The 24711-nt window shown below is 43.7% G+C and overlaps 1 protein-coding gene across 1 annotated transcript in view; it reads left to right on the top strand.

Annotated features, from left to right (window-relative positions):
* The window catches only part of LOC139931678 (ryanodine receptor 3), an 87498-nt gene extending 64783 nt beyond the window's left edge, over positions 1-22715 (top strand). The window contains exons 66-108 of the mRNA XM_071925255.2: positions 479-539; positions 1443-1681; positions 2235-2316; positions 2425-2555; positions 3021-3344; positions 3565-3805; positions 3902-3989; positions 4088-4180; positions 4710-4724; positions 5600-5770; positions 6217-6276; positions 6386-6520; positions 6977-7089; positions 8525-8621; positions 9692-9801; positions 10125-10176; positions 10270-10326; positions 10416-10515; positions 10599-10678; positions 10763-10839; positions 10994-11067; positions 12258-12275; positions 12923-13003; positions 13158-13246; positions 13362-13490; positions 13673-13777; positions 14431-14512; positions 14701-16013; positions 16263-16321; positions 16696-16870; positions 17011-17097; positions 17202-17396; positions 17771-17901; positions 18007-18049; positions 18219-18346; positions 18451-18511; positions 18622-18768; positions 19817-19951; positions 20692-20848; positions 21302-21366; positions 21489-21589; positions 22351-22402; positions 22620-22715. Of these exons, the coding sequence (XP_071781356.2) occupies positions 479-539; positions 1443-1681; positions 2235-2316; positions 2425-2555; positions 3021-3344; positions 3565-3805; positions 3902-3989; positions 4088-4180; positions 4710-4724; positions 5600-5770; positions 6217-6276; positions 6386-6520; positions 6977-7089; positions 8525-8621; positions 9692-9801; positions 10125-10176; positions 10270-10326; positions 10416-10515; positions 10599-10678; positions 10763-10839; positions 10994-11067; positions 12258-12275; positions 12923-13003; positions 13158-13246; positions 13362-13490; positions 13673-13777; positions 14431-14512; positions 14701-16013; positions 16263-16321; positions 16696-16870; positions 17011-17097; positions 17202-17396; positions 17771-17901; positions 18007-18049; positions 18219-18346; positions 18451-18511; positions 18622-18768; positions 19817-19951; positions 20692-20848; positions 21302-21366; positions 21489-21589; positions 22351-22402; positions 22620-22715 (5849 nt within the window). The remainder of the gene's footprint in view (positions 1-478; positions 540-1442; positions 1682-2234; positions 2317-2424; positions 2556-3020; positions 3345-3564; positions 3806-3901; positions 3990-4087; positions 4181-4709; positions 4725-5599; positions 5771-6216; positions 6277-6385; positions 6521-6976; positions 7090-8524; positions 8622-9691; positions 9802-10124; positions 10177-10269; positions 10327-10415; positions 10516-10598; positions 10679-10762; positions 10840-10993; positions 11068-12257; positions 12276-12922; positions 13004-13157; positions 13247-13361; positions 13491-13672; positions 13778-14430; positions 14513-14700; positions 16014-16262; positions 16322-16695; positions 16871-17010; positions 17098-17201; positions 17397-17770; positions 17902-18006; positions 18050-18218; positions 18347-18450; positions 18512-18621; positions 18769-19816; positions 19952-20691; positions 20849-21301; positions 21367-21488; positions 21590-22350; positions 22403-22619) is intronic.
* Positions 22716-24711: the final 1996 nt, after the last annotated feature.

Genomic DNA, 24711 nt, shown 5'->3' with positions numbered 1-24711 from the left:
GCAAATGCAATGATTATATCCATGAACCTTGATTATTAAGATCTTTGAGTACAATATTTACAGTAAATGGATCAACTAAACTGCTTATGTATCCCTTTTTTTTCTTTTTGGATGCTGTGCTATATGATTTTGACTATGTTATTATTTATACATTATTGGTATAATGGGGTTATATCGCTTAGGTTACATATAATATATAGAGTTGTTCTATTCTTCTTCCTATTTTTCTTCTTTTTTTTCTTTTTCTCACTGATTTTATTTTTGATTGATTTTTCACAGCTGTGTAATATCCAATTTTGCTTGTTATAGCTAATATGTTGCCTGGTTTATGACGCTGTTTGTTTAATGTATCTTTCTCTACCCATAATAAAATATTATTCACAAAAAGTGAGTGCATGCCAAAGTGTGTGTGTTCAGGTGTGTGCGTGGTACCGATGGCGGTGTGTACGTTCACATGGTGTTCTGTGGTGTCTTGTAGGGAGTGACTCCACCACCATGGTGAGCTGTCTGCACATCCTGGCACACACCCTGGACACCAGGTGGGTCCCACTCTGTCAACACACACAACTCAGAGGGAGCTTGACATCTAGACTCCTTCCCTTGAAATGGAAAGCTGAAGAAATCTTAACTAAAGCCACCAGTTCAATAAATAGACCTTGTTCAAATAACAATTGTGTGAGAAGCCAATTAAGATTTATCCAGCGTAAAGCTACTGCATGACTCAGAGTCTAACCTCTGTAGCACCCTCAAGAGAAACATATTTGTCATGAACATTTTCTTTTTAAACATTGTTATTACTGTCTTGTGGGAAGCATTGACATTAACAAAGAGCACCCTCTGGCATTTAAATAAGCAAAACAAACTTCATGCACTACATGTTGCCTAAGGCTTATAGTGTTCTTTAGAGACAATGTGCTGTTTGTTAATGTAGCTCACACATAATGAGGCTAAAACTGCAATGTATTGAAGTGTCTTGTTTATGCTCAGGCTGATGCCCACAGGCTCTGTCTTTCATTTCTCCTTCCTACAAAGGCTTAACAATGGGTAATTCATTTAGGAATGTTATGAATTGTGAATTGCCTTGCTGAAAATGGACAAACTAATCATGTTAATGCATCATGCTATTTGGGGATGTCATATTTCTAAGCTCCAACATTGGCAAACTCACCTTGGATCTAAATATCCACATAATTCAGTGAATAAATCATTTATGTTTCAACATAAGGGCGGTCAAGTAGATGCTCGTATCTCATATTTCATGACTGAAACCTTTACGGACTGTGCGGGAATGAAGGAATTGCATATGAGAGTGTGTCCTACTGTGGGTAAACAGTGTTGTGCCTTGCATACCAAGGTATCAATCTAGTGGTTTATTATAGCCCTGCCCTTGGGTATCTCTTCATTTGCGTCCAATCATTAATCACCCGCTTCCATTCCAACAGGACGGTGATGAAGTCGGGCTCGGAGCTGGTGAAGGCGGGTCTCAGGACCTTCTTCGAGAACGCCGCGGAGGACTTGGAGAAGACCTTCGAGAACCTGAAGCTGGGGAAGTTCACCCACTCCCGTTCCCAGATGAAAGGAGTGTCGCAGAACATCAACTACACCACCGTCGCTCTGCTCCCCATCCTAACTGCTCTGTTTGAACACATCACTCAGCACCACTTCGGAGTCGACTTGCTTTGTGAGTCCTGACAGCAAAGAGATGATCAAATACATTGTGTGATTTTACTGAAAAACTGGGCTGAAGTGCTGTGTACCGTGCATTGTAATACAATATTACATACTTTTTATGTCCTGCCACCATGATACATGGTATGAAAGACATTATGTTCCCATGGTGGCGTCTGTCTGTGTGTTGACACAATTACTCCAGAACATTACATGACAGAAACTTAATATTTACACCACAGGTTCCCCCTATGGAGTAGATGATCTGATTAGATCTGATTTGAAGCACCTTGCTGCATAAATTTGCATATTAATTAGGACAAAATGATTTTCTTGAAACTACTATAACTCTTTAATGCTTTAAGATAGAGTTCATATCTATACCGCCCATGTGTTAGGTGAAGACAAGTAATTTAACATTTTACATTTTTATTAATGCATGGATTATCTTAATTAATGACCTAATTAGCATAACTGGTTATGTTTAATATATCATGGTGATTATGGTGGGACATTAGGCAGCTCAAGTGCCTCTTGTTTTTCTTTAAATTTTTTTTTTTTTTCAGTGGATGATGTCCAGGTGTCCTGCTATCGAATCCTGACCAGCCTCTATGCACTGGGCACTGGGAAAAACATCTATGTAGAAAGGTATCCTAGCATTAAACACTGTGTGAACTGACCAAAGCTTCGGTATGGAAACCCATTGACATGCAGTGCGGTCTTCAGCGCTCTGTCTCTGTCTCTCGTGTCCCCCAGACAGCTGCCAGCTCTCGGTGAGTGTCTGGCCACCCTGGCTGGGGCAATGCCTGTCGCCTTCCTGGAGCCGCTGCTCAACACATACAACCCCTGCTCCGTCTTCAACACCAAGACCGCCCGCGAACGAGCCAGTGAGTCACACCGTCATTATAATATGATAGATAGAGTTCAGCACCAGGAGTGGGCCGAGGAGGCGGATGGAACAGCTATCATTACGGATAATAGGCTGCTTATGATTTTGAGAAAAGGCAGATTTTCCGATGACAAATACGTCATTAGCCAGTGTTTCTTGCGCATAACTGATTGACCTTTAATCAAATTGAACTCAGTGGTGCCAGTAGGGCCCTAGGGATGTGTGTTTGTGTGTGTGTGTGTGTGTGTGTGTGTGTGTGTGTTTGAAAGCTTGTTATCACCTAATCATGACGTCTTTGTCACTTCATTATGGATTTGAAGCCAATATCGGCACACCTACTGTGCTTAGATACTGTTTTGTTTGGGCACAGCTGTGATAGAGAGATATGAAAAGAAGAATGACATCTAATTTGATGATGTAAAGGATGTCTAAATCACACATGAATCCTCCGCGGTGTGTTCAGTCCTAGGCATGCCAGACTCGGTGGAGGAGATGTGTCCCGAGATGCCGCGGCTGGACGTCCTGATGAAGGACATCAACGACATGGCCGAGTCTGGGGCGCGCTACACGGAGATGCCCCACGTCATCGAGGTGGTGCTGCCCATGCTGTGCAACTATCTGTCCTACTGGTGGGAGAGGGGGCCAGAGAACCAGCCGGCCAGCGGGGGCAGCGTCTGCTGCACCACCGTCACCTCGGAGCACCTCAGCCTCATCCTCGGCAACATTCTCAAGATCCTCAACAGCAACCTGGGCATCGACGAGGCCTCCTGGATGAAGAGGATCGCAGGTGGGTGTGGGTTACTGTTGCGGCTTGATATGTCATGTTGAGTTATCCTGAAGCCAAACTAACCTCCATATTTTTCAGATTTAGATTAACACCATTCTGAGCCTCATCAGAGTAGAAAAACGGGCATTTATTTCTATGAAAATGCTGACTTTGACGATTGTAACAAACATCTTCTGACATTCCCTCTATCTTCTCTCTCCGTGTTCTCCTCTGTGTGTAGTGTACGTGCAACCCATCATCAGCAAGGCCCGAGCGGACCTGCTGAAGAGCCACTTCCTGCCCACGCTGGAGAAGCTGAAGAAGAAGACGGTGAAGGTGGTGGCTGAGGAGGAGCTGCTGAAGGCGGACTGTAAGGGAGACACCCAGGAGGCCGAGCTGCTCATCCTGGACGAGTTCGCCGTGCTCTGCAGGGACCTGTACGCCTTCTACCCCATGCTCATCCGCTACGTGGACAACAACAGGTCAGCTCACTGACTCGTGGGATGGACTAATGGAGGTCTTTTAAAGGAGTGATGCAGAGGAGATTATATCCATCCCTCTCTCTCTGCTCCTTGCAGGTCCAGGTGGCTAAAAGAACCAGACGCTGACTCCAATGAGCTCTTCAGGATGGTGGCTGAGATATTTATCCTCTGGTGCAAATCACACGTAAGTTCTCTCTCCTCCATACATGTGGAACTACAAATAGCGGGAAGCCATGATGAATTGGGCCATTGACAGAGCATCTGGCATTTGTCTCTCTTCAGAACTTCAAAAGGGAAGAGCAGAACTTTGTGGTCCAGAATGAAATCAACAACCTTTCCTTCTTGACTGGAGATAGCAAAACCAAGATGTCCAAGGTAGGTTTGATATGTGCCGATTTCTGCACAATGTTCCACCACTGTGAACTTTTTTTCCTTATTCTGGAGCTTTACAGTAGATTTCTCAGGCGGCAGAATAAAGCCCCTTTAGTCATGTGTGAAGGTGCCATGACCGCCGATGGTAACGTCTCTCCAACTTTGTGTGCGTCTTTATGTTTGTGTGTATGAGTGTGTCTGTTTGTCCGCATGTGCATACTTGCCGGTGTGTGTGTGTGTGTGTGTTTGTGTGTGTGTGTGTGTGTGTCTGGGTGTGCATGCGTGTGTGTTACAGTAGAATACAAAAACTAACATTCATCCCCCAATGGGCTAACAACAAATATTCACACAACAAACATTCCTCTTCCAGAATGTATTTGTTGTTGTTTTGTATTTGTAGTTTGTTTGTCCGCCTGATTTGGTTGTTAAATGGCAAACAAAGGCTTGTCATTACAGTGCATGTCATGTTTAGACTGACTGTGTCCTTCCATGTAATTGTCCTCTCGTCCTGTCCTCTCTCTTCCTCACACAGTCCCTTAAGAAAAAGGTAGAGTGATGCAGTGCATGAGCTGTTTACCTGCCAGCTTATTGGCTTATATGCTCCAGTCGCCAGGGCAGAGCAGCCAATAGCCTGCGCCGCTGTGCCGTATATATAATTATATATCATGTCACCTGATCGTTTATGGCCTTTGCTCCATTCATCACCGTGTCTGACATCATCACTTTTGCCATTCCTCATCACCTAATGGGCGGAACAAGTCTCATCTCGATTAATGAAATCCAACCTTGCTGTGACAAATCATGTGATCACATGTCACTGGTGTGTTTGCAGGTGATTGATTGTGGTATGCTGGTGTGTTTGGCCAATAGTTACCTAGAGCTATTTATATGTTTTAGTCAATGTATGAGAATGGTGTGTGTGTGTGTGTGTGTGTGTGTGTGTGAATGTGTTAATACTATACATTAATATGTAAATGACCATTACCCCTGAGCTAGCTGCTTCAATCAGCTGTGTTTTCCCTCACTGGTAACATCTTACTGTAACAGAGGCAAACTGTGTGCTAGTGCTGCTTTTCAGCTGAGGTCTGAGACTTCTAAATGCTTCAGTGGCGCAGATTTAAGCCTGGCCACAGATTTTGCCAGTGTTGAAAAATAACCGCCTCAGTTCCCTCTGGCTTTTGTTCAAGTATGAATGCTCCCACTGTGAAATAAGCTCCGGTAAAATACTTTTACTCTCAAGTTAAGGCATCAATTTAAGTGCTGAAAGGAAGTGTTTTGGTGCAGCGTTAATCAGAGTTAAAAGGGGAAAAAGGTATGTGCCTTCTGATATATTACCTTAAAAGCCCAGCTCCTTTTGAAGTCCCCTTAACATTTTTCCTGAGCGTTGCGTGTCGGCTGAGGTAAATATCATGTTCCTTTCAGTCTGGAGGGCAAGACCAGGAGAGGAAGCACAAGAAGAGGCGCGGTGAGTTCTACTCCATCCAGACCTCGCTGATCGTGGCGGCGCTGAAGAAGATGCTGCCCATCGGTCTCAACATGTGCACCCCGGGGGACCAGGAGCTCATCTCCCTGGCCAAGACTCGCTACCTCCTGGTGAGACCGCTCAGCCTCTCTTGAAGTGACCGAGCACTGGCCACACATATGGGCTTATATGGGACTATAGCCAAAATGAAGACCCAACCATAGACTCAACAAGAACACATCCATTAAAATAGATGTTACATTCCAAAATTAATCTATAAGACCTGAGTTGGTTCCTCATCTCACCTGCACACTTATATTTCTTTTCTATTCATTTTCTCTTTCATGCATTTTGTTTAACGTGTGCAAAATAAATAAGTAAAAAAACACCCACTCTTACAAAATTATTGATAGCACGGAACTAAGGTGGCATGGTACTGTCTAAAGGATAATGGGTTATTAAAGTCATTGGTTTAGAGATATTAAATGATGAACTTCACGCTATGATCTTAAATGGATAAATAGCACTTTGGAATAGCAAGTTGGTAGTTCATTTTTTCCCTCCTATTCTTCAACAGAGAGACACAGATGAGGAGGTCAAAGACCATATTCGGCATAATCTGCACCTTCAAGAAAAGGTGAGCAAGTCGAAATCAAGTTCATGATCGTAAATGATTATTAGAGTCTCTGTACTGTGTCGACTGTATGCCTCTGTGTTTGACATCCTTCACTGATGCACGCTCCCAGTCAGAAGACCCTGCGGTGAGGTGGCAGCTGAACCTGTATAAGGACGTAGTGGTGAGGAGCGAGGGGCCTCCGGACCCTGAGAGGGCGGTGGACCGCATCCAGAGCATCTCCGCTGCCGTCTTCAACCTGGAGCAGGTCCGTATCGCTGGGCTCAAACTCAGCTACCGTACATTCTGCAAGACCCTTTTGAGCTATAGGTCCCTCAATGTAGGCTCAACAGATACAAGCACTCCTTTGTCCCCTTGTCCATCAAAGCTCTAAACAACAACTAATGCCAATTATGCCAATTTATGAATGTATGTAGTATAGACATGTATGTATGTATGTACGTATGTATAAAGTAGGCATGTTTTGTTTTATGGACGGGAAAGGGCAATTGTGGAAGATGATGTGGATTTTATGTGGATTTTAGCAGCAGACACTGTTGTGTCCAAGACAAATTTCATTCGGGACAATAAAGTCTAATCTAATTTTACAGATGACACTGAACAATGATATTTTTCTCAAGTTGCTCTACGAATGCCAGCTAAATATCTTGATTGTAATGTGCAAAGTATGGTCTTAAAAATGCACTTCTTCTATTCATGTCAGGTGGAGCAGCCACTGAGATCCAAGAAATGTGTATGGCAGAAGCTGCTGTCCAAGCAGAGGAAGCGAGCAGTCGTCGCCTGCTTCCGCATGGCTCCCCTCTACAACCTGCCAAGGTATTACTGTATGCTGCGCGCCTCCTTTTGGGTCTCTAATCACGTTCGTATGCTAAACAGCCGTACAGTCATCACTCCAAGATGATTCTGCACATCAAACATTAGCACAGGACTCCCTAAGCTGCCATTTGGTAGTTCTAGCAGATGGGGAGACGGTGTAGCATGTACTGCAGCTTCACCTCTGTGTTTGCTGGCCAAACACAGCCGCGCTCGCTCTTCTTCGCTCTGGCTCACGACTCTCATTCCTCTTTTCCCGGGTTCTGACCCTGCATTAATGCGCAGCCTCCCTCCCTCAGTCTGTAGGACAAATGTCTGGCCCGCAGCTGTTATCAAGGAATAGAAAAAAGGACACTAGCAATTTCATGCCCTGCTGCTCTGTAACTCAATCACAGGAAGTCAGGCGGAGAGCAACGGTAGGGAGGAAAACAATTATGAGGCCCAACCTGGGGGAGGCCATCTTTAATATGTGCTCAGACGATGCCGCCCGCCTGACAGCATGACTCATTCATTCACGACTGGAGCTGTTGTCGGTCCTGTATAATATGACACAGCATGACTAATAATTATAAGATAGTATTTATGATGCAAGTATTAGTTAGCACAGTGTGGCAGGCGTTGTTGTGTTTTTGTTATGGAGTAAATGAATGATGACTTTCATTCTGTTTGTGGGATGGCTGTGAAACTTTTCTCCCTTGGCTTATATTGACACTCCTCATTCTTACACATTCAAATCTTTCTGATGATGTGTGCGGTTTGAAAAACTGCCCTGTGTCATGTTTTGTCTCTTGTATCTCTATTTAGCCTCTTATCTTTTTTTCTCTCCTGAATATCACACTGTACTGTACCTCATCCCCTCAGGCACAAAAATAATAATTACTTCCTGAATGCCTACCGACATATTTGGCTGGAGATAATGCATGAGAACACAGACTATGACAGTCTGCTCTCCATGCTGACGGTAAAGTAACGCTGACCCAACGTTGCTATGACCTCCCGTTCCTTTCTTAACTCCCCCTCCCCCTCCCCCTCGCCCTCCTTCAGCCACGGTTTGTGCTGCAAATGTTAACTCCCATTCAAGTGTTTCCCACTGGCGTTTCCACTGGTCCATCTGTACAGCAGGCCAGCGAGCTAGGCACAGTGTTCAAACTGTTGCTGATCTCCAGAGTCACAGTAGTATGATCATTACTCTAGTCATGGATTGTAATTTCTTCCTGCTGATGAGAGTTGAAGGATAGATATTTTTCTCTAGAGTCAGAGCTTGGACCGGTAGAGAGCTCTCTGTCTATTATAACTCATTTAACAGTTTCCTCTAAGTGACCAGCTGGACGTGCCAGTGCCCTATACTAACCAGTATTAACTTCTCCTAGAGTGACTTCTTCCCTCCTTTGCTCCGCTCCTATCTAACCCAGGCTAATCTCCTCTTGCCCCTCCCCAGGCATCGCTCTATTAACCTCTTCCTCCTGGCCTATCAGAGAATATGGATAGAGACAGAGGAGTACTCTTTTGAGGAGAAGCTAGTGCAGGACCTTGCAGTAAGTACTTGTCTCATCCCACGGCGCCCTCATGTAGGTACCTATGTGCTGTGAGGGGGTGGGGGTGGGGGTGGGGGGTCGCCCCTACCACCCACTCTCGTGCCATTGTCACAAGTGCTTCGACAGCGCGCTGCCCGCCACGTGCCGCCGGGGCACCGTCAGTCATCCACGTGCCGACTGTGCACCCATCTTTAGCAAGCATGGCATCACCGCTGATGTCAGTGCCGGCTCTGTTCAGTTGTTGTGTAGTGCTAAAGCTGCGCCCCATCCAGCAGGGGTAAGAGAGCATCCAGCCGGGATGCTTCAACTTACCGTTGAAATTTATGGAAGCTGTGGTGTCTTTCCTAAATTTTCACCGTCATGACATTTTGAGGAATTTGTTGTACTGAAAGCAGAAGAAACACAGCGCACAGCTGCTTTCTTTATAACTTCACAAAAATTCTTCAAAAACATTTCTCATTTTATAGCCCATGAGAAACCATGATATAGTTTGATTACAAATGGTTGCAGGCTTTATGAAATGCAGATAAATCGACAGCAAATTCTGTCTTCTGATCTGAAATAGTAGGCTATCAAGAGTGGTCTCTTCTCTGGGATAAAGTGGTAGACTATGATAGAGTGTAAACTGGGCTCATGGAGAGTCATGCTTAACTCCATCCTCCACCCTTTAACACTGCTAAACACATACCTTGACACCTTGTTGTCTGGCTGGTGTGTGTGTGTGGGTGTGTGTGTGTGGATGTGCCTGTGTCTGTGTCCATGCCTGTGCTTGTGATTTATTGCCTGCATGCAATGCATAAGTCTTATATCCTACTGCTGTCCTATCCTGATACAACTTGTTTCCCTTAAGGTAAGTGATGTAAAGTAAAGTGACAATTAAGTATTATTGTAGCTACAATTTGCACAAAGTGTCATGGTGCAGATTTCTCAGTTTAGTGGCTTGTGTATATACAACACCACAGTGATTTTGAACTCCACTAGCATATTCTCTGATACTGAGAATGCATGGCTAATCTTGAGAGATGATTGGCTCCATGATCGTGCACCGTGACATGTGTGGGTCTGTCCAGAAAACCCAGCCCAAGGTGGAGGAGGAGGAAGAGGAGGAGGTGGACAAGCAGCCAGACCCGCTTCACCAGCTCATTCTACATTTCAGCCACAATGCTCTGACCGAGTGCAGGTAAATACACACTCTCTCTCTCTGCACACCTGGCCACCTGGCACCAGCAGAGTTCGCTCCATCTGTGCTGGATAATGTTTCTGGCCTGCCCCTTGGCTAATAAACGGTCGCATTAAACTAAATCATTGCCATATTTTTTACACACCAGGGGAGACACGCAAGCAGTTTTGTTAGTATTTTTCTGTAGTCAGGCTGCTGAGGTAGATTGCAATGGCTGAAAATATAGTCACTGCCAATTGCTTACTGTTTGCAGTAATATTTTGTCTTTATGCTGCGCACAGTTAGATGTAACCATCAGATATTTATCTTCCTTTTCTATGTAGTTCTTTGGATGAGGATCCCTTGTATATTGCATATGCAGATATGATGGCAAAGGTACTTCCTTCTTATTTCTCTAAACTGCTGATACTGAAGTGTACGCTGTTCAGCCATGTTTTACAGTTTATACTTTTTTGTTTTCTCTCTCAGAGTTGTGCTGAAGATGAAGAAGAGGAAGATGAGGAAGGGAAAGAGAAAACATTTGAGGTGCTGATAATGTCTCAGGAATACTGCTCTGCCTTTCACTTTGTTTTTGAATCATATACAGTAATTATGCACATTATGTTGTCCCACAGGAAAAGGAGATGGAGAAACAAAAGACGCTGTACCAGCAAGCCAGACTACATGACCGCGGGGCTGCAGAGATGGTGCTCCAGATGATCAGTGCTAGCAAAGGTAGGGGAACACACACCTTGCCTATGTGCTTTACTACAATGGAGCCTCGGATCTAACTATGATGTGTGATTTGTGGTCTCCAGGTCGACTTGGTCCCATGGTGACCTTCACCCTCAAACTGGGCATCTCCATCCTCAACGGGGGGAACATTCTGGTCCAGCAGGTACACAGCACTCTTCTTGCAGAATAAAATTTGTATACTTACCAACATCATCCCAATATTTACTGTACCTTTACCTTGATGCAGAAAATGCTCGACTATCTGAAGGAAAAAAGGGATGTTGGCTTTTTCAAAAGTTTATCTGGACTGATGATGTCTTGCAGGTAATGGAGTCATGCCCAACAGTTACACACAAAAGACAAAACAGAATTTTGTTTTGCTTTAATTCTGAACTGCAACATGAAAATATATAACACAGAAATATAAAACAGAAATACAACTTAACGTAGTTCAGTTTTTGTCTTTCATCTTTGTCAGTGTCCTGGACTTGAATGCTTTTGAGAGGCAAAACAAAGCAGAGGGTCTGGGGATGGTTACTGAAGAAGGATCAAGTAAGTCAGGAGAACAAACATGGAAAACTGTCTATCTAAGACAGTTCTGGTTGTCTCTTTCCCAACAACATGAGTGATCAATTAGCCCACTGCTGGGAGGCTTTTAATCATACTAAGTGGTATGAAAAAAATAAAACACATTATGTATTGTAGCAGTCTGTTATGTTTGAAGTGGTATGATTAATATCTATCCAGCTTTTATTATGCTTTGTAAAGGGCAATATAGACAAGATGTCAGTTTTGAGAGAGTCATGGTAACCTGTCTGCTACACATGGTGTTGCAAATTACTGAACCAAAAACTGTTGCGATAATAGATATAAGTCTTCATCTAAACTGAAGATGAAATAGAGATTAAAGACTTAAATAGAGATAATTAGAGTATAGAGTTCACAGTTTGATTTGTGTAGCGTAAGGACCTTTTCCCACAGCAACGGCAAGATTTTTGCTGACCTCAACTATAAGTGATGTTGCCGAGCAAACGTTTATAACTATTGTTGTGACTTGATGTCTGTCGTTCTGATTGGCCCATGCCGTTATTGTTCTTGAGTCAGGCCTGTAATCGGCTGAAAGACACATGGAAGAAGTTGTCCCAGCTTGACGACACATTTGCTCTTTAGATTGTTGATGGACAAGCCCATCTCCATGTCATGTGTGTCTCTCGTGTGTCATGTTGTTTGTCATCATGTCTTTGTATGTTCATCATGCAGGTAAACCTGTGCTACTGTATGTCTAAGTCCTGTCTAGGCCTGTCTAGGCCCTATCTGTCACTAAAAAGCACTTGCACTCACAACTACATCCACATGAAAATCCACATTTAATCTATGGTCTCTATTTGATCCGATGGGGTGCATACAGTATATGGATATGTTTTTCTCATGCATATTCCAGCTCATTTTCACCTCATAAGCCCAGGCATAAGTGATGGTGACTGTTAGTCCTGTACTCTTTCTCACCTGCAGTCTAAATACCTGCCTAGCGAGCAGAATGTACCTGAATACTTCTGTTAATAGTAACCGCATGTCAATGTCACAAAGTAATGTCAATAATGTAGAGATATTTCTATAGAGCTATCATTCTCTCCTGTTCCTACTTCTTCTGATTGAAACTCAATGTCTTCTCCTTTGCTTATGTCTGCTTTTTTTGTTTGTTTGTTTTCTTCTGATCATGTTTTTTAACTCATCGGTTGCAGTCAACGTGAGTGAGCGGGGTAAATACATGGTTTAGATTCTACTCATTTTACACAATGCCGCCATCCTGATTGCTCTTCGTCCAGCTCCTTCCTCCCCTCATTCCCTCCCAATCCTTCCCCTCTTCCTCCTCCTCCCTTGTCTTGAATGCGATATAACCCTATTAGTGCTCTGGACTGAAGGAACACATGCATGCTCCTATGACATCTGGACAGATTGTTCAATCCATGGTCAGCTACCCCAAACTGACTCAAATCTCTCTCCTTCTCTTTGTATAAGAAGTCAGTGCTTGTTGTTTGTGTGGGATCTTGTATGTTTCTTAATGTTGATGATACTAACCAGCGTGTAATAAGAATAAAATTCCCCAAAGCTTTGTTTGTAAGAAACAACAAAGCTTTGCTTATGCGAAACAACAAAGCTCAGTTTTATTCCTATTATCAATAATCTTGTATTCATTTTTGAAATGATGCACTGTATCATGTCTGTGTGCTCTGAGCACAGTGCACATAAGTTTATGCCGCTTGAGAACTAGACAGCAGCTTTATGAGGAAGTGAAAGCTATGCAAGCCCTGGTGCCTGTACTGATATTTGACAGATGTGAAATGCTGGGTCTCTGACCTTCTCGTCACCGAAAGGGGCAGTCGTCAATCCCTTTTCCTGTCTCCAGGTTCCAAGGTGCTGCAGAATGATGAGTTCACTAAGGATCTCTTTAGGTTTCTGCAGCTTCTCTGTGAGGGCCACAACAATGGTAGGTGGACACCTGCTATTCCGTTAACCAAAATAAGGAAGACGTTAGCTCAAGCTGCATCTCTCTAAACAACTTTGTTTTAAAAGCTTTGCAAGGTAGATCTCCTATGATCTCCTCTGCCACTGATTATTATCTATTTGACTCCATTTTTTAGATTTTCAGAACTTCCTGAGGACTCAGACAGGGAACACTACTACAGTCAACATCATCATCAGCACTGTAGACTACCTGCTAAGACTCCAGGTACGATATTATCACAGATAGACAACTGAGTAGAGACTCACTCTGAAAAATAGATTTCAACTTATTCATTCACCCTCTTTCATGTGCTACACGTATTTATCTTTTGTTCTATCAGGAATCCATCAGTGATTTCTACTGGTACTACTCTGGTAAGGATGTGATGGATGAGGCTGGTCAGAGGAACTTCTCCAAAGCGCTGGCAGTGGCCAAGCAGATCTTCAACTCTTTAACTGAGTATATACAGGTACCACAACACACTACGTCGAAACAAGAACTAATTAAAATTTCACAGTCATATGAATGATATGAACTTAATAGGCTATTGTTTGTGGTTCTGACCAGAAAATACAGATTTTGCTGCTCTGTGCTTTGTCCCTGCTCTATCTATCCCTGCTCTTTATCTACACTATGCTACATCTGTCCTAGGGTCCATGTATTGGCAACCAGCAGAGTCTGGCTCACAGCAGGCTATGGGATGCAGTGGTGGGCTTCCTGCATGTTTTTGCGAACATGCAGATGAAGTTATCGCAGGTATCTATGTCTGTATGAACACAGTGATGTTGCTATATGTCTTTGTCTTTGTCAGCCAGAGGCTCTTCAAAAATATCTATAGCCACTAGAGGTCTCTCTCTGCAAGCTCAAGGATAACCCCAGGCCACTGCAGTACAATTACAGGAGTCTTGCCACTCAGCTATATGATGTATGATTCCATCTATGATATTTCCTCCATTCCCAATAAGCCAGATGTGGGATGAGAAAACTGTCCAACCACCTAACCTTATCCCATGGTCATCAGAAAGGGCTAGGTCTGATTGTAGAAGCCAGAATGACAGAGAGGACAGGTGGAGGGTTTTGAATTTAGCTCATCAAAGTACACTTCAGATTTATGGCGTGCTGAAAGCAAGCTCCATGGAGACCCTAAATGAGTCAGTCTGACCCAGCCATCTGCTCCCAGACAGTAAAATAACATTAACCCTGGTGCTGATGGATGGATGTCACCTAGGAGGGCCCAATGGGCCATAGCAGAGTCCTGGTCCTGATCTGAAGCAGCCTTGATCTCTCCAAATGTTACTGTGGGATATTAGACAGGGTGGCAGTGCCCTAGAGGGACCCCATTACTAATCTATGTGACATAGTGTAGTGTGAGTCACAAGGTTGCCTTTTGTTTCTTCACCTCCTAACAGGACTCCAGTCAGATTGAATTATTGAAGGAACTGCTGGATTTACAGAAGGACATGATCGTCATGATGCTCTCTCTTCTCGAAGGTTTGCTTATTGCTGACTCACTGAGAGTTTATGATCCAATCTAATTGAACAGATTTGTTTGCTTGGGAGGTTTTGAATTTAATCAAATATTTACATTAGCGGCTTTGCTTAATCTGCATGAGGAGTGTTGCTTTTTATTGTGTGTACTGACAACCTCTGTTTTGGTCACCTTCACCATTACCTCACAGGTAATGTTGTCAATGGCACCATTGGCAAACAAATGGTGGACACCTTGGTGGAATCTTCTAGCAATGTTGAGATGATCCTTAAATTCTTTGACATGTTCCTCAAGTTGAAGGACTTGACCACCTCAGACAGCTTCAAGGAGTATGACCCTGACAGCAAGGGGGTCATCTCAAAGAAGGATTTCCAGAAGTCCATGGAGAACCAGAAACAGTATTCCCAATCTGAGATTGAGTTTCTTCTCTCCTGCGCTGAGGCTGATGAGAACGACATGTTCAACTATGAGGAGTTTGTGGAGAGATTTCATGAACCAGCCAAGGACATTGGCTTTAATGTAGCTGTGTTGCTAACCAATCTCTCAGAACACATGCCTCACGATGCTCGCCTCTCAACGTTCCTTGACTTGGCTGAGAGCGTTCTCAGCTACTTTGAGCCTTATTTGGGTCGTATTGAGATCATGGGTGGAGCCAAGCGCATTGAGAGAGTCTACTTTGAGATCAGCGAGTCGAGTCGTACCCAGTGGGAAAAGCCTCAGGTCAAGGAGTCCAAGCGCCAGTTTATCTTTGATGTGGTGAATGAAGGTGGCGAGAGCGAGAAGATGGAACTCTTTGTCAACTTCTGTGAGGACACCATCTTTGAGATGCAGCTAGCTTCTCAAATTTCAGAGCCAGACCCAGTAGAGCGGCCGGAGGAAGATGAAGATGACAACCAGAGTGTGGTGGAGGAACATGAGGAGGAAGAGGAGGAGAGTGTGATGTTGGAGTCTTCCTCAGCCTTTACTATCGCCTGCATCTCCATGAGAAAGAGCCTAGGCCATTTCCGCCAACTGCTCACCCTGAAGAGCATGAGGCGGCAGTACAAAAAATTCAGGAAGATGAGCGCAAGGGAGATGGTGCGAGGCTTCTTCTCATTCTTCTGGATGATCATCACAGGCCTCTTCCACTTCCTCTACAGCCTCGTTTGGGGTTTCTTTCACATCTTGTGGACCACTATGTTTGGAGGTGGCCTCGTCGAGGGGGCTAAGAATATGAAGGTGACAGACATTTTGGGAAACATGCCAGACCCCACCCAGTTTGGGATCCATGGAGATGTGCTAGAGACGGAGAAGATGGAGGCGAATGAGGCATCGTCGTTGGCGGAGATGGGGCAGATGGCCCAGGGGGATGCGGCGGAGGCGGACCTGATGGCTGAGTTGCTCAACATACAGCCCAAGAAGGAGGGCAAGCATGGGGCTGAGCCAGGTTTGGGGGATGTGTCGGAGGTGGTGGTAGGGGATGCTCCATCCATAGCCAGTGCTGTCAGGCAGAAGAAAGCACAGGTCAGTAGCCATTTTAATTAAAGGGAAAGCACTTTAAAAAGTAATATGTGTAGCTCGAGTTGTAACATTGTCTTACCTAATAGACACTTGGCTAATATTAGTGTTGACATTGTACTAGGTGCAAGACATTTGTTATTATACCAGCACAAACTGGTCCCACTTAAATAAGATTCATCTATATTTCCGCCAAGTGGTTTGTGGACATTTCATTTAGTTAGCTGTTGAAACAATATTCCATTTGTTGTAAAGGAGGCTGCGAAGAAGAGGGCTGCTAATGGAGACTACAAATCTGACTCGGAGAAAGCAGAGTGAGTGTTCCTACAGTGTCCTTCATCCTCAATGGGATTACAACAACTGATTTAATTTTTAGTACGAACACAATCATCCTAGCCTCTCAGCTGTCTAACAGGATTTAGTTAAGTCCTGGTGGGATGTGAACTGATGCTGGGGGATTAGGGCCAAGAGTAGACTTTGTGTGCATTTGGAAGTGTGTTAATGTGTAAGTGCCTGTGTCTCTGTGTGTGTGTGCCTGTGTATATCTGTATTTGTCCATAAGGTAGCTTATTTGTTTATAAGCGCTTCTGTGGGCATGTTTTCCACACAGTTTACGTGTGTGTATGTGTGTGAGACCTTGCAACAATCTGTGTCCATCTGTTACTAACAGTGAATGTTTCTGCTCCAGTTCAGAAGACGGTGAGAAGAAGGACCACGACAAGGGCAAAGATGAAGCTCCTCCAGAGCCCCCGGCGGAGGAGAAGAAAGCTCCAAAGAAGAGGCCAGGCCAGAAGAAAGAACCACCAGAGGCCTTCATGGCCAGCTTCTTCGCTGGCTTGGAAATCTACCAGACCAAGATGCTGGTCAGATGTTTCCCAGATGTTTGCACAGTTGTCTTAAAAATTTAGGATCTTAATTATTAGATTAAGCGGGTTAGAAAAGCTCAAATCAATTTGTGGTGTAGTGTTTTTGGTTGCTCATATGGAAATGGTTGTCTTCACAGAACTACCTGGCCAGAAATTTCTACAACCTCCGCTTCCTCGCACTTTTTGTTGCCTTTGCCATCAACTTCATTCTTCTCTTCTACAAAGTAAGCTCATAGTTCCGGCATGATAACACGTACAGTACATGGGTCGAACATTGTTTTTAGGCTCTACTTTGGTAAATCCATTCAAATGTCTCTTTGTCCTTCAGGTGACTGGTGATGACTCGGATGAGGAAGACCCATGGAACGGGCGAGGAAGAGCTGGGGAGGAGGAAGAGGAAGGTGCCATGGAGTACTTTGTGCTGCAGGAGAGCACAGGCTACATGGCACCAACGCTACGCTTTCTGGCAATATTACACACCATCATATCCTTCCTGTGTGTAGTGGGATACTACTACCTGAAGGTACGGTAACACTCTATCAGGGTTATTAGAGTTTTTCATTAGTTTTCAGTTTTTATTTCAATTTTTGTGTAGTTTTGGTTTATTTTCAGTGTGGGTCCGTTCAGTTTATGACACTGTTTTTTAACACATAGTTTTAATTTACGATAATAACCTTTACTTGTATGTTGTGATCACACACACACACACACACACATACTGTGCACAAATGCATGCACAGTCCTTACTTTCCCTGTCAGCCCTTCAATATATGTACAGTATATAGCTCAGTAAACACACTCAATATACAACATATTGAGAATGATTACTGTTTATCATTACCTTAAGTGAGTAAGGTAAGTAATTACTGAGTTAGCCTACTTCCCTGTGTGTCCAAGGTGCCCTTGGTAGTGTTCAAGCGGGAGAAGGAGATAGCGAGGAAGCTGGAGTTTGATGGCCTCTACATCACAGAGCAGCCCTCAGATGACGACATCAAGGGACAGTGGGACAGGCTGGTCATCAATACCCCGTAAGTCCAGCAGAGGGGGAGAGAAGATGATCATAAATACAACCTTTCAGAATCTCTTATAAACAGAGGTTGGATACTGATTTATTTTTGTATTGTATTTAACAGTTCCTTCCCCAACAACTACTGGGATAAATTTGTCAAACGCAAAGTAAGTGGCGTATATCATTCAATCAGTCTAATCTCATATGCATGTAAACCCTGCAGTTCATAAACCCAAATGTGCTGATCTACATTATAGCTGAATTGTTTCTACAACTTACTATCAGCCACATTGTGATCCTCTTAGTACCTTGTTCCTATGTTGCTGCTATGTGCAGGTGATCAACAAGTACGGAGACCTGTATGGAGCAGAGAGGATAGCAGAGCTGCTTGGGCTGGACAAGAGCGCTCTGGACTTCAACCCTACAGAGGAGACCGTCGCCAAGGAGGCTTCACTGGTGTCCTGGTGAGAGATTAGCCTGGCAGGGTAGACAGAGAGGAGACAGCCCAGAAAATGAGAGGTCAGATAGAAACTGAGCGTCCCTCACATCAACATATCTCTTTTCACAGGTTGAGCTCCATCGATACAAAGTACCACATCTGGAAAATGGGGGTGGTGTTCACAGACAATGTGAGTTTGAATATAGTTTTAGATGATTAATTGCTCTTTATTATGGATTTATGGCTGGTTGATGAGTAGACTGATTAATTCTGATTCTCTTCATTTGGTTTCTTTACCAGTCATTCCTGTATCTAGTATGGTACACCACCATGTCCATCCTGGGCCACTACAACAACTTCTTCTTCGCTGCCCATCTGCTGGACATCGCCATGGGCTTCAAGACCCTCCGCACCATCCTCTCCTCTGTCACACACAATGGCAAACAGGTGAGGAATAGGGTGCAGGTCTGCCACTGAGCAGCAGGGGTCACTGCAGAGTTAATGGTTGGGGTTGTGTTGTGCCTCTGCAGCCGAGGCGGGCAGCCTCTGTTGTTTGTTCCCTGAAGCACAGCCTGAAGCCAATTTTCATCACCGCTTCCATGCTCTCTCTCTCTCTCTCTCTCACAGCCATTCTGCTGAAGGCTTGTAGCTTCCACATAGGTGGCATCTTGGGCTGTGCGAGTCTTCTCCTCCAGTCAGAAGTAATGTAATACTATAGCGTCGAGCCTGTTGTCAGCTGTGCCAATCAGAAGTAATGTATTTACATGAGAGTTAATCGTGGCTCAGGTGGCTTTAGATGGCAGCGTGCAGCGAAATGGGATCTACTGCCTGATTTTGAACCAGTAGGTTATTTAATAGAGACGACGAAACCTAAAACCTCAAGTAGTTTAATTCCTTATCTTGTAGCTTAATTCCAAAAAGTAAAACTGAGGTGATTAACTCAACAAATTGCACTTTTATCTGCGTTAGATTTGCATTAGTGTGTGTTTGGTCTGACCACTACTGAGACATTCCCCTTGCTTTGAGACTCGACTTCAAAGACACACGACCTTCCTGGCCCCCTAGCCGCGCCTTGTAATATACCAGGAAAAATAAATATGTCCTAAGGTTTGAGCCAAGGTTGGAATCAATTAAATTTCAATTCAGACTGTCAGTTTTTACACTGAAAAACATTTGACACGAGAATCTACCCCATTAACAAATAGCTGAGAATAATGTTTTATCACTAGAAAATAAAGTGCAATTTTCTGTTTACAGTTTTAATTGATTAATTGGAAACCAAATTTACCTGAGCCCTGTGACCTTTTTACTCATTTCTTTACTGAAGTAGAAATTCATACGTCTTTTCCCTTTGATCCTCTCCTCACATTAATACTGAGAAAAGAGAGGGAAGAGACGACCAAAGGCACGAGTCCAAACAAATGTCAAGTAGAGCAAATGCACAGGGATTTTGTAATGAGATTTTCCTGTCGGACGTCTGTGCGTCTTCCTGCAGCTGGTGCTGACGGTGGGCCTGCTGGCAGTCGTGGTCTATCTCTACACTGTGGTGGCCTTCAACTTCTTCAGGAAGTTCTACAACAAGAGTGAGGATGAGGACGAGCCGGATATGAAGTGCGACGACATGATGACTGTGAGTGTCATTCATGGGAAAATATGAAGATAATACATTCGCTTATCTACAGTATGTGCATGCAAAAATTGCTTATAGTGTTTCGATTTTAACCTTTATCTACCAGGGGAAGTTTGACTGAGCACTCTTTCCTTTTTTCAGTGTAGCTCAGCTTCACATTCACGCCACATTTACACTTGATAGCTTCGCAGTACGACAGCACCACTGACATTAAGTGTCTTCCTCAAGGGCACCTCACCAGTAGTTGCTGAGCGAAGGGCGTGCCTTGCTTATTTAATTTCCCCACCCAGAATTTCCCGGACAGTATGAGAATTCAAATTGGTGACCTTTGATTCACAAGCGCACTTCTCTAACCTGCTATTAGATATGAAAAATACTTACTCTTGTCGATACTCTTGTCCATAGACACCATTGTAGCGCAGCAGTTTAGTGAAGCTAACCATATAACCATATAACCAAATATGACTTGGCAATCTGTAATTTATTTTCATCTCGTCCATGATATTTGGAAGAGCGAAATATTTGTCGTCTTCTCTGCCTGTTGTGCCTTTGACCAAACAACACAGCAGCCATGGCTTTCTCAGGGTGAGAAGTTATGATGTGCTTCCCCTGGGCATTAAATATTATGAGCAATTATGCGTGTTTTGGTTTAGTAAATTGATGTGGGCTTCATGCTCAAACCCGCCCTCATGCTTTCGGACACTCAAATTCACACTCGCCCTCCCTTTGTGTTTCCACAGTGCTACCTGTTCCACATGTACGTCGGCGTGAGGGCGGGAGGTGGCATCGGGGACGAGATCGAGGACCCGGCGGGCGACCCCTATGAGCTCTACCGTATCCTGTTTGACATCACTTTCTTCTTCTTTGTCATCGTCATCCTCCTGGCCATCATCCAGGGTAGGCTCTGTCGCTGTGTATGCCCCCTGCAGGTGTGCTGGGTGTTGTACAGTAAGGGGTTCACAGAGATCAACCGATGGCCTAACAGCATAAAAGTCAAGTCAGCCTTTCTGGTTTCACAGTCATCCTGCTCTCCTAGATCTTTTTGATGTGGTCAAAACCCCTTTTAAGCTAACCCCACTGAAAGTCACTAATGTCTAAATTACCCCATACACACACAATTATACACTGTGATTGTAATATACCCGCTTTATGTCTGTCTCACTGTGTACAGCCTCAATAAATTCCCACAAATGCAAACAGACCGATATTCTTTACAGAGTTCGGCGTACTCTCCATCAGGAAATACCCATTACACTCCCTATATTTAGGAACTGAGAGGTGTAATATTGTGGTAGGATCGATTGCCCAAGTGTATATGATATGCTCACAGCGATCCCTATGTGCTCGCAGGTTTGATCATCGATGCCTTTGGAGAGCTGAGAGACCAACAGGAACAAGTCAAAGAGGACATGGAGGTGAGAGGAGGTTTCATTCACATGCTCTTGCACACTATGTCACCAAACAAGCAGCACATTGTTGACATCCAGGCAACCGGGAGACCATGTACTATCAATATCTATTCGCTTTCTGTCCTCAGACCAAATGTTTCATCTGTGGCATCGGTAATGACTACTTTGACACGACGCCTCACGGCTTTGAGACTCACACCTTACAAGAGCACAACTTGGCCAACTACCTGTGAGTATCCCTCCCCGAGCATTTCGTGTCATCTTCAACAATTAGCTTTTTACTTTGAGGTTCGATTTCATTTAATTGATCATCGTCGTCATTTTTCGCCATCTGTATCGCCTCTTCTCTGTAATTTAACCACGTGATTGATGGCTTCACCACATTACAACAGTATTAGTGCCAAAGTTAATAATGGGCCCCAGTGATCCGGAAAACTAGCTCCTTTCAGGTACTCCCTCCATATCTCTCTCTCTGTCTCTCTCTCTCTCTCTCTCTCTCTTTATCTCTCTCTCTCTTTCATCCACCGTTTCTTTATAGTGCCCATGACAATAGAAAGCCTCAGTCCATTTGCCCTCATAGTGAGCTGGCCGGAGGATGTGAGACTGGCCTCATTATCTCTCTTCATTACTATTTAATGCCATGAACTTCATTGGAAAATAGGTTTGTGATAGCGTGCTCTCATACAGTATTCATCATGATTTGGCGTGCTGTGATGCCCACAGAGATACAGCGGCCCGTTGCCATTTGCACTGGGTTTGGGAAACAACAGGTGATTCAGTGACGGTGATAGGACGGTGCTGCTCTGTTTAGAAACCTGCGTCAGAAATCATGAAGCCTCCTAGTAACACAGGCTTGCACTGTTCCTGTGAATGCTGTGTTATAGATGTCGAAATCCCTGAATGTGCCTGAAAGAAGGTTTTCCCTCCTTTTTTCCTTATACGTTTTATTAACAGTGATAAGTGATAAGAACGGTCTGGCTTTCTCAACAGGTTTTTCCTGATGTACCTTATCAACAAGGATGAGACGGAGCACACTGGTCAGGTATGATGCTGCAGTAATTACCTTCCCTTGACGAATCTCAATAATCAATCAATAACAATGAGCCAGTATTATCCTGTCACTGTTAGAAATATTGTGCGTGTGCGTGTGTGTACGTGCGCTCACATGTCCATGTTTGTGCATGCATGTACATATTCATTTATATGTTTGTGTTGGTGTGTGTGTGTGTGTGTGTGTGTGTGTGTGTGTCTGCCTCCAGGAGTCATACGTGTGGAAGATGTACCAGGAGCGTTGCTGGGATTTCTTCCCAGCTGGAGATTGCTTCCGCAAGCAGTACGAGGATCAGCTTGGATAGAGCAGACTCATTCTCTCCACTTCTATCTATAACGGCAGCGCTGCAGGGATCTGTAGTCCCACACACAGCTGCTGGACTACAACACCATGCAGTCATCCCACCGATGCTATGGACTGGCCTGAGGAGAGACAAGGCAAAAGTACTTTTTTTATACAAAAGAGAGGAACATCTCCCACCAGTGTCAAACGTACCCTCGTCACCTTTGGTACAGTGCCAATCTATGAGAAAACGACCTATAACTTGCCCAGACATTTTGTTTTTCCGTTTTGGGACTTTTTTCTCGTTTTTGACAACGTGTTGCCTTTTACTCCACATAACCCCAAACCATTGCACAATTTTTTTTGTCTTTTTGAGAAACACTGGGTTGTGTGGGGTTATGGGACAATGTGTGAGTCATATTATGCACAAGAACCCAACTTCAATATTTTGAGAATGTTGAACTTGAGACTTAATGCCAAAAGACTAGTGGAGGAGTACAGTGGATTTACATAGTGCGCAAAAATGTGATTTGAGAAAAGATTTTTTCAAAATGTTGTAACCTTGCATATTGAGATGAAGTATTAAAATGAAGTGGTAAAAAGGTTTATTATATAGGGTAAAAATGCCTAAAATTTTTCATGAAGTGCCTTACAGTACTGTATCTACATTACAATAAAGCTATGCAAAACTTTTGTTTTTTCTTTATTGTATGTAAGTACAGTAGTTTTCCTGGAGCAGCAACAAGCAGCTGTCCAGATGTAGTTTGTGGCTGATGTTTTTCATTTGAACATGGAAGAACAGCATCGGTTTTTATTTATTTTTTTGCTGAATGCAGCATCTTAAATGCAAACGTTCATGGTACAAAGAGTATAAATGACACATGTCAAAGATACCACATGTCAGAATTTACTGAACACCTTTAAACAAGAACAAAAACGAAATTGCTATTGTATGGCCATTTGTATGTAGTAGCTTTGCTGAACTGTGCATTTCTTTTGATGGAAAAATAAAGAAATCAATGCAAGAAGTTTTCATTGCACTGCTCTTTCTGGGATCACTTAAAAAAACTATTCAAACATAGCCTCACCACCACCTGTAATGAGCTTGGAGAGTGTATGCAAAAAAGCAATAATAAAGCAATAAGCAATAAAGTCAGTAATTCAGTTTTCCACCCGGTTGATGCTGGCAACATAACGTCACAACCTCAAGTTATTTCAGGTCTGAAATCTCTGAGACAGTGAGTCATTTCAGTCCCAAACTCAGCGTGATGCAAGTGCTGGCTCTATGGCTCATCCAGATCTTTTCAAAATAAGATACCTAGTGTGTGCAATAAAGCTTTGGCTTTAGTTCTTAGTTGATTTCTCTCACCAAATACCAAAGCTTTATTATAACATATGTGATCATGTCTATAGCTTTCAATTATAGTATTGTAATAAACAGAGGCTGAGTAGATGTCCACTCCTGGCCAGTCAGAGGGGCAGGACGGGGCCTCAGCAGGCTGCCTGATGGGAGTTTTAGCCCTGGTACCCATGGTGCCACCTGTCAGCTCACATCATGTCACCACACCTCAGGCACCACACAGTGCTGGAGCCTGCTGCTGAGAGCAGCTCTGCCTCCTCAACTCACCAACTTAACCCTGGAAACAGCTTGGGCATGTTGACTGGATTGTATAGTTCCAACACATTATTGTGAGGGGGGGCGTTTATAAGATTAAAAAGTGAATCACTGCCATTTTCTTCATACAGTCAATAGTATCTGTAAGATTAAAGATATAATCACAGCCACATTTCTCACTTATTGTTTTTTAACAGTTATGGCGCAGTGTCATAATTTAGTAAATCGTTTTTCAGTGCACTGTGTAAAGCCAAGGCAATAACAGAGGAAACTCAATTTAACAAGCTAAAGGGTTCCTGCATTATTTAGTGTATTATATGGCTATTATGGCAACTGGAAAAAACAGTAATGTGGAAAATCACTGACTTGATCATTCACAATAATTTGACATAATTAAAGCTGT

Source organism: Centroberyx gerrardi, chromosome 17, assembly GCF_048128805.1.
Source record: "Centroberyx gerrardi isolate f3 chromosome 17, fCenGer3.hap1.cur.20231027, whole genome shotgun sequence".
NCBI classification, from domain to species: domain Eukaryota; kingdom Metazoa; phylum Chordata; class Actinopteri; order Beryciformes; family Berycidae; genus Centroberyx; species Centroberyx gerrardi.
Note: the sequence above shows the minus strand (reverse complement) of the source record. Positions and strands in the feature narration are given on the sequence as shown.